General features: G+C 42.3%; 1 protein-coding gene across 1 annotated transcript; it reads left to right on the top strand.

The window, feature by feature from the left end:
• The first annotated feature begins 496 nt into the window (after nucleotides 1–496).
• On the top strand, nucleotides 497–2,048 carry HBE1 (hemoglobin subunit epsilon 1). Its single transcript, XM_036927061.2, has 3 exons — nucleotides 497–606; nucleotides 730–952; nucleotides 1,795–2,048. The coding sequence occupies exons 1-3, from the start codon at nucleotides 515–517 to the stop codon at nucleotides 1,921–1,923; spliced, it is 444 nt and encodes a 147-aa protein (XP_036782956.1). The 5' UTR covers nucleotides 497–514; the 3' UTR covers nucleotides 1,924–2,048.
• The last annotated feature ends 7,466 nt before the right edge of the window (nucleotides 2,049–9,514 follow it).

Here is a 9,514-nt window from a genome sequence, read left to right as displayed (position 1 = left end):
GCTGAGATTCTGTGCCAACAACTGTATTCTTTTCCTTGACCCTCTTCTTCTCCTTGTCACCATCCTTAACCCAAATATTCAATCTGTTTTGTTTTGACTGGAACTCTTTCCCTATCTTGGGCTTAGTTCCTCCTTATGGGTCTTTCTTGGAGAAGGAGAAAGGGAAAGATGGGTGTTGTCCTGGAGGATGACATGGGGACAGAAGAGGGCAAAAAGGGGAAATGAGTGGAAAACTGTGCTGAGGATGGAGGAGGAGCCAACAAAGGAAGGATGTCTCAGAAACTAACACACATTATCACAAACTCAGTGTAATTCTTCACTGCTGACCCTTTACTGACCTGACTCCACCCCCGAGGGGCACAGCTCACCCTTGACCAATGACTTCAAAGTACTGGGATTGGAACGAGGGGCCAGAAGTTCAGCAGTAAAGAATAAAAGGCCACACTGTTCAGCAGCAGGTCATACCTGCTTCTGACACTTCTGTGATCATCTGTACGCTCCCAGACCTGTCATCATGGTGCATTTCTCTGGGGAGGAGAAGGCTGCCATCACTAGCCTGTGGAGCAAAGTGGATGTGGAGGAGGCTGGAGGCCAGGCCCTGGGCAGGTAAGAATCAGGTTTCAGTGCATGGGAGAGGACAGTGAATATGAGCCTGACAAATTGACCAGGGAATTCCTCAAGATTCTTGAGACTGTCTGATTTTCCACCTGTTCTGATTCCATCCCACAGGCTCCTGGTCGTCTACCCCTGGACCCAGAGGTTCTTTGACAATTTTGGCAATCTCTCCTCTTCCTCTGCTATAATGGGCAATCCCAAGGTCAAATCCCATGGCAAGAAGGTGCTGACCTCCTTTGGAGATGCTATTAAGAACTTGGACAACCTGAAGAACACCTTTGCTAAGCTGAGTGAACTGCACTGTGACAAGCTTCACGTGGATCCTGAGAACTTCAGGGTGAGTCCAGGAAATGTTCATGTGCTCGTTTTTGCTTTCTGCTTTGGGTTAATAATAGAAGTTGAGTTGTTTGTTGGAAAGACTAACAAAGATCTCAAAAATTAGGGTTCCAACTTAGTGCTAAAAGGGAAAAAATTCAGTGGGCATAACTGAGACCACTTTGATTCAGGATTAGTGACAGTAAAAAGGGCTACTAGCAACCTGAGTTTGCTTAACTTTTCAGGAACTTTTGCCAAAACTGGTTGTATTTATCCTACAGAATAACATCAGAGAGTAGCAGGCTTCGTCAAGGAGGAAAGCAGTGAGGCTCTTGGTAGATGAAGTCCTGTCTCAAGGAAGCAGAGTGCCTTATTTTATGTGGTCCTTGATGACAGAAGATTAGGAAGAGATTTGGGGGAAAATCTTTAGACAGATTGTCTCAAATAAAAATACAACTTCCCTGATGTATATGAAATTACCTGTCAGCACTGTGAGAAAGTGGAAGTCTGTCCCTGCATTGGTTGGAGAGTTTACAGTCCCTCTGAGAACCCATGTGGCTCTGAAATCCTATGATCACAAGAATTAGACAATTGGTAAAAGAGAGAGGTTGGAAGAGATTCAAATACAAATGGTGAAATGCAAAGAAGGTGGGGATATATGTAGGCCGAATGTTAAATGGAGGACTCATAAAAATAAATTGGCTTTAGGAACTATCTTATCTGAGTTTATTGGGTAAGCACAGCCATTGTAGTAGTTCAAGGGCAGAACTGACAAGGAGTGTAACTATGAAGCTATTTTTTTTATGCAATTCTTTTTGGAAACTTCTACTCAACATGCCTGTCATTTTGTCTTTCACTTAACAGCTCCTGGGCAACGTGCTGGTGGTTGTTCTGGCTTCTCACTTCGGCAGGGAATTCACCCCTGATGTGCAGGCTTCCTGGCAGAAGCTGGTAGCTGGTGTTGCCAATGCCCTGGCCCACAAGTACCACTGAGTCCTCTGTCCAGCTTGCCAGTACCCTTCTGTATCCCCAACATCCTCCTTCTTACATGGGCACTGGGGTTTGGCCTTGAAAGAAGTTTTTCTTTAATAAAGTACATTCTATTCAATCACCAAAAATTACTATTTTATCTTCTTCATCTTTTATTCTTGTGTTAAAGAAGAGAAAGTTGATTGGCTGAGGGGTGGGAAGAGTTACAGGAAGGAAAAAAAGTTCCTTTGAGAAGTGTGTGGGAACTCATCAAAGGAAGGTGGACATTATGGGAAGATTCCAGAGGGTCTGGGAGGATGCCAAGATGGGGAAGAAATTCTCTGGGGTGGAGAAAAGGCTACTTAAATGGGTAGGGCCTTACAGGGATGTGTGGCAAAGAATTACTGTAGAAGGAAAGGAAGGAAGGGTAAGTAGTGCTTGAGAAAAAGCAAAGTAGACTTGTGGTATATGTCAGAATTGAGTTTTAAAAAAACAAAATTTTGTAGGGATCCAAGTTCTAGGCTAGGTTTACTATTTCAGTTACTCTAATGTGTGTTTTGAATCAACTAACTTGTCATATGTCCTGTGAAATTGAATTGAACATGAGAGCATGAACTGAGAGATGGCTGGGAGCTTTCCATAAAAAACCTCTGTGAACCAACAACAGTCTGCTCCTTCCTGAAGGTTTCCACTGTTTTACTGGGGAGCTAAGGCTAAGAGATGAAATCATGGTGCATTACCTTCTGATTGAACATGGCATGCACTAATATAAAGTTAGAGTTAGGATATTATGTGAATTTCTGGGGGAAGAATGACCAAGATCTCATGGAGGAGGGAAGATACTAACAAAGGCTCACAGTCTAAAACCTGTAAGCTGAGCTTGCTGACTTGTATGAAAATGTTTCCCTGGAAGTAGAGGAGATACAAAGACATAGGTGGAGTTTTAGGAAGAACCAGATCATGCAAGCTCTTCAATATAAAAATAAAGGTATTACTATGCTATGGGCAAAAGTGAACAACATATTCTTAGAACTTTAAATGACTCAAAGAATAGGATTGGGGGAAAAGCAATCTGATTAATGTATACTATACAGAATGAATTGAAAATTGCAAAGGCTAAACATAGTTGCTAATTCAGGGGAACTGAGATAATGGCTAAACCCAAGAAAAAGAGTGAGATCTGCAAGAACTGAAGGATGAGCAAATGTAGAATGAGGAGGACATAGTATCAAATTAGCTGGGGTGGATTATAAGGCTAGGGGTGGCAGCAGGTGACTGAAAGCACCCAGCCTGGGTGAGTTTACCAAGAAGATGCCATGTACTGACCCGGGCACCCTCCTATGGGAACAGCATTAACTAATCACTCTTGAGGGAGTCATTGCTAGGTTGCTTAGGGAGTTTTGACCTTAAGGCCTTGGGTCATATCAAGTCTTGAGACCTTCATACTTTAGAAGTTAGAGTGCCATGTTTTGGCAAAATTGACTCTGTTATGCATTTTATTGTCCCCATACATTGTTTAGAGTCTGTCCTATGAGTTACCTTCTAATTTGGCCTCATATGTCTACAATAGGGATGAGAGAACAGTGATTATCATAGTTTCAGGCTGTCACCAGCCCTGATTTCTCTGAGCCTGATAGCCTCTCAACACACCCTATAACAGAATAAACAGAAGCTATTCATGGCACTAAACCTTTTACCCCAGCAGGCAACCAGTCACTCAGTCAGCATGTGAGAGCAATGGGCATTTTTGAAACGGTGCTATTATCATAATTAAATTTTTCTGATAGTGTTTTACTCCTCACCTCTAAGACAATCTAAAAGAAATCAAGCATGTGCTGCCTCTGTAACATGATCTCTGGTCACACTATACTATTTACCTATAAACCCCATGACCCACTATTTATCTCTCTAACATGCCAAGTATGTTGTGTGTGTGTGTGTGTGTGTGTGTGTGTGTGTGTGTGTGTGTGTGTGTATGTTTTCCTGCCTTAGAGCTTTGCGTTTGCCATTCCAATTTCCAGTAGCTTACTTTCCTAATATCTTCCATGGCAGACATCTTCATGTCATTATGGCCCCAGCTCAAATATAATCCTCTTAAAGAAATCATTACTTATATAACTGTGTCTCATTAACACCAAGATACTAATTTTCCCCACGGAAAATAATAATAGATGAATGTTTTTGCTGACTGATTTACCTGTTCATTCTACTTATCTCCTACTCTATAGGATATATAATCCCAGGAAACCATTTTCCTTCTTTGGATTGTTTTTCTTAAATCACCAATACATAGAATAACTGATGGTGCATAGTAGCTCAATGTATTTGTTGAAAGAATATTTGAAAAACACCTTCTATGACTTTCATGAAGAACCTGCTTTACAGGTGAGAACTTTGGCAACAACAGAAGGAGTGACCAGGGAAGTGAGGGAGGGTGGAGCAGCTATGGATAAGGAGGACCCAAGAAGCCTCTGAAGGAGGCTGACTTGGAAGCAAGGAGAAAAGCAGTGATTATGGATGACCTTTACAATCACTCTTTGGGTTTCTGGGAACTTGGGAGGTTGTTTACGGACATAAGAGATCACAGAAGTCCCTCAGCTTGAAGGAGGGTGATTAAGAATCACATAAGAATCACATTCATTGCTGAGGCTTTCTGAGGCATGGGCACCAGCCTCTAAGTCATCCTCCTGGGAAAGGCTGCCCACTGAATCCATCAGATGTTGTCAAATATCTGTCTACACTTATCTCATGGGGCTCCGCTTAAAGAAACTCTAAATCGAGTTCCCCTCATTCTCTGTACCCTGTACCTTTATTCCAGTAAGAATGCCCTTATCCCATCCTTAAGGGTGTGAGAACTCTCAAAATTTCTGGTTACAACATAGCTATTGAGATATTGACAAATTTTATCTACCTAGCCTTTAAGCTTTTCTGAGTCTCCATCAGTGAACAGAAATAGGCTTCACATGAGGTCATAAGGACAGAAAATATTTAACTTGAAATACTCTCATTTCAGGCATCTGATATGGTAGGAGAAAAATAATTTGAAGATTGAGATTCCCTCTAATCATATTCATTAGGTACCTTCTTAATCTGCATTTTTATTTGATTAGCAGGTCTCTAGTGCTACGGGCAAATAAACTGGATTTCCAAAGTTTCAGGGCTCCTGGTCAGGTAATATCTGACATCATGCATCAAGAAAAAAAGAGAAAAAAAGAGTGTGAACTCTGTCATTTGGGAAGTGTGTCTGTCAAAAACTGCAGTGGGTTAGAGATAAAGTTGACTCTAAAGTGCAGTGATGTACCAACTATGACTTTGGACTATTAGTCAAAGAACAAAAAAACTTCTCTCCCTTTAGAGTTATTTTATAAGCACATGAAAGAAAGCAAAGAAGGTGCTTCCTGATGTTAATTTTTGGACTAAGACCAGCTGAAAAGCAGACCCTCCGTTGATCAGAGACAAATCCAAGTCCACACTATTCTACCAAGGGACCTTCCATCATCATCTTCACTGAGACGGAAGAGCTACACTGACCCCAAAAACCTGGGCCGTCAGCCAAAACACACATTTGTGCAGTGAGGTAAAGGATTTTCCCCAGAGGAGAAATTTGTTGTGCTTTACACAGGCACATAGGTAATGAGGCGAAGGTCCAGTCCTGTAGTTTGTCCCCTAACCTCACATCTTGCCATCGAATGGATGCTTTATGGGAACCATTTCTCCTTGGCTACTGGGAATAGAAGGGCTCATGGTCCAAATTTGACCCTCAGAAAGGTCTATTCACAGATCAGTGTGCACTTTTCCAGTGGAAATCTCTCCTGACTGAATTTACACTGAATTCAACACAGCTCCTGTAGTGGTAACCAAAGAAACCTGCAATCCCTGAAATTTCCAGATTCTTGCTTGAGCTTCAGCTTTAAGCACATATCTGAAAATAGCAGCAAGAATCAGAGGGAAGGTTGGCAAAGAGTACTGCAGTTTTCTATGGTCGGACGGACTCAGAGAGTAGCTAGAAGAAAGAGGGAGTAGGGAAATCTTGCATAATAGAGTTGAACAAGGAAAGGCATACAAACAGCACATATTCATCAAGGCGGGATCTGAGACATTATCACAGATGCATATTTCTGCAATAACTCTTCTCTGCCTAAATGCCACAACTGTATTCAGAGTTCAGCCTTAATCAATAGCCTCATGGAATCAGGTAAAGCAAGGGTCCCATGATTCAGGGATGAAGAATAAAAGGCCAAACATTCCAACACTAGGGTGTACCTATTTCTGACACATCTGTGATCACCTGCAAGCTCAGACCAGACACCGTGGCTCACTTCACAGCTGAGCACAAGGAAGCCTTGTGGGTCCATCACAAGCCTGTGATTCAAGGAGAATAAAGAAGAGGTAGGAGACTAAGCCCTGGCAGACAGGTTCTTGGGTGCAGAGCAGAGGTGGAAAAAAAGGAAGCTAAGCCTGACAGGCATCCAGTCAGTTCTCATATGACAAGTTCTAACTTCCTGTCTGAGATGGTCCCATCACATAAGGACCATTCTGGTCATCTATCCCAGAACAGGCTCTTTGAGAACTCTGAAACCATTTCTTCTGCCTCTCCCAGCATGAGAAACTCCAAGGAAAGTTCCATGACAAGAAGGTGTTGAATTCCTTAGGAGAATCCAGAAGGAATCTGGATGAGTTCAGGGGCACATTTGTTCAGTTGAGTGAGCTCCACTGTGACAGGCTGCGAGTAGGTCCTGGGAACTTCAGGGTGAACCCAGGAAACACTCTTGCCCTCTTGCTTTTAGCTTTGGAACAACTTAGGTAACTGAGCACCGACCTGACTACAACCAAGATGGCTGTGGGAGGTGAGATACTTGGAAATACTGGAGTCAAGAGGATAGCAACTGCAGAGGATTGAACTAAGGGCCTGACGTGTAGGGCCTAAGGTGTGCTTCTAGAAATCTAGGGGTGCTTGTTTGAACTCTACTGCTTTTAAAAGAGACATAGAAACGTGAAGTAAAGTGACTATTGGTAGTTGCATGGAAGGAACTTTGGTTTTTATATTTTATCTCTCACATTTTCCCCTCTTGGAGGCAGAAAAGAATGGACAAGAAGAACTATCTATGCAGGCATATATTGGCTCTGTATAAGTAAGGAACCTAGGGTTCGCAAACAATTGCAAAGGCTACTTAGGTACTAGCTGGACATTTACACATACTGCTTACGAGACCCATTTTTAACTTACATCCTATAAATCCAGAAGTGGTCCGAAGTGTCTCTGAGGGAAGGAAAGAGCTACAACATGTGGCCTGGGGTAGGTGTGGAAAGAAAGCTCTGGGATGTTGTTTTCCAGCCTACACAATATGGGGTTGGTGGTAAGAAGATAGAGTGAAATCATCATGGCCAGGAATTTGTCCAGCAAGAGAAACAAACTGTGTTAGTAACTTGGCAAGAACCCAAGCTTTGAGGGAAGTTGACATTGGCTTAATTCTAAGTGGGACTTGGGTGGCTAGATACCTAGGGGCCAGCCTGGAGCTCTCTGCTGATTGTACACCTCTTGATACATCTACAGCTTCCGGAAGACATGCAGATTGTTTTGGCAAAGCATTTTGGCAAGGAATTTACCCCGCAGATGCAGGCTGCCTGGCAGAAGATGGTGACTGGACTGGCGAATGTCCTGGTCCACAAGTACCACTGAAGCCCTTGCCCTGCAACGTAGAGTCACTAAGGAACACTTTCATTGTTTAAACAATAATAACAGCAATAGTGGTAGTAGTAGTAGTAATGATAATAAATAATAATAATGTTCTGCTAATTCTTTCTGTAAATGTCTTCAGTTCTACTTTTCCCATGTGTTATTAAGTATGTAGAACATGAGGGATTGCATTTAGATCTACGAGTGTGTGTGTGTGTGCGCGCGCACAAGCTACCCTACTCAACTTTTGTATGAAGTAGATATTTTGAGAAGGAAAATAAAACAGCAGGGAAATTAAAGTAATATATGCTTGGGACATACAGTTGGGAGGAGCATACACCATACACTTAGGAGTTTTTCAAGTTAAAGATGTGGAAGCGTTGAGTAGGAAAGAACAGGCATCATAGGACAAGCACTCAAAACCAGACGATTGTATGGGGCTGTGAGAAGACTTCCTTGGAGGTAAAGGCTCTGCATGGAGGCAGAGTACCTGTGTGGGGATTCTTTAGAGGAAAATTAACCCAGGTCTTAAAAGGGCAAGGTCCAGGCAAGGGTTATAATTCCATTCTACTTATGGGAACACATTCTGAAAACAGCTGGTTTGCCAAAAGCCCTTGTGAGGACAGATTAGGGATGGGGGTTTGGAGTTAAAAGTCAAAGCAGAAGATGACTTTTGTTAAAGTCAGCCCCAAAGAACTGGTCCTGGGCTGTACTAAATAATTTTATGCCTTTAGGTGGTGAGAGGTGCCTGGACTGTTAAACTGATTGCATGTCAACAGGAGAGACGATGGCCAAATGTGCAGGTTGGCTACATTTCAAGGAAGAGACATCATTGTAAAGTGGGGAGAGATAAAGTTGTAGGTGAGGGAAATGAACTAGAAGAAGCTCAGAAGCCATCTCAGAACAGTGACCAGCATTGTAAGATTAAAATGAACACAAAAGAAAATGGGAGGACAGATCACAGGAGTTTTTTTATGACTGGTAGTTGATACCAGTTTCTAGGCAGGAGTGCAATGCAATGGATAAGAAGTTAGGAAGATAGTGTGGCTGTGGGTGCTGAGTAGACTGGAGCTCATAACTCATGTCTCTGCTGGTTTCCCATGCCTTAGAATAAAATCCTCACTCGACTCTTGTGTTCTCAAATAACAAGCCCTGGGTCCAGCTCTCCAGCCTTGCTTCCTCCCCCTCTTTTCTTAACATACTTTACTCTGACTTGCAATGCCTTTCTTTAAATGAAATCCCATTTGTTCTTCTTTTTTTTCTACTTTTCTCTCCAGACTTGGAGTTCTACACTTGCCATTCCTGCTTCCAGGAACTTAATTCTCCAAACTACCCATGCCAGGCTGTATCTTGTGATTAAGGTCCCAATTCAAATGTAACTTCCTTTAGGACATCTATCCTTATATTATTTTTCTTTCGTCATTTGCTGCCATATCATCAGACACATTTTCTTCCTGTCATACAACACCATCTGAAATCCTCTTACTCATTCATGTGTCTGATTATTAGAATGCTCACTAGAATGTCAACATAATGAGATGAGATAAGCTGATATGTTCATCCAAGATTCCCAGTGTTAAAACAATGAACCGCATGATTGTCTTCCATATATTTTTTTAATATGCAATGAATGATAGGGAAACTGTTAGATGACTGTGATGATGATCTAGCGCTGATGTGATGAGCATCTAGATGGCAATGGAAGCAGAAAGCATGGAAATAAATCGGAAGTATGGAACAACCGTGAATAAAAAGAATCAAAAAGTCTTGGAAAGTGATTGAACAGTGTAAGAGAGAAGCAGGAATTAGAGATAACTGCCAGAATCACTGTCTGGTTTGCTGGAAAGATGGGAGGTTATTCATCAACATTCGGCTTTGCAAAGGCTCCTGACTCTGAGGGATTGCAGTGAGCGTGCGCCCTGTTGGAAATGAGTATCG

Source organism: Manis pentadactyla, chromosome 9, assembly GCF_030020395.1.
Source record: "Manis pentadactyla isolate mManPen7 chromosome 9, mManPen7.hap1, whole genome shotgun sequence".
NCBI lineage: Eukaryota > Metazoa > Chordata > Mammalia > Pholidota > Manidae > Manis > Manis pentadactyla.
The sequence above is the reverse complement of the archived record's forward strand: the minus strand, read 5'-3'. Positions and strand labels throughout refer to the sequence as shown.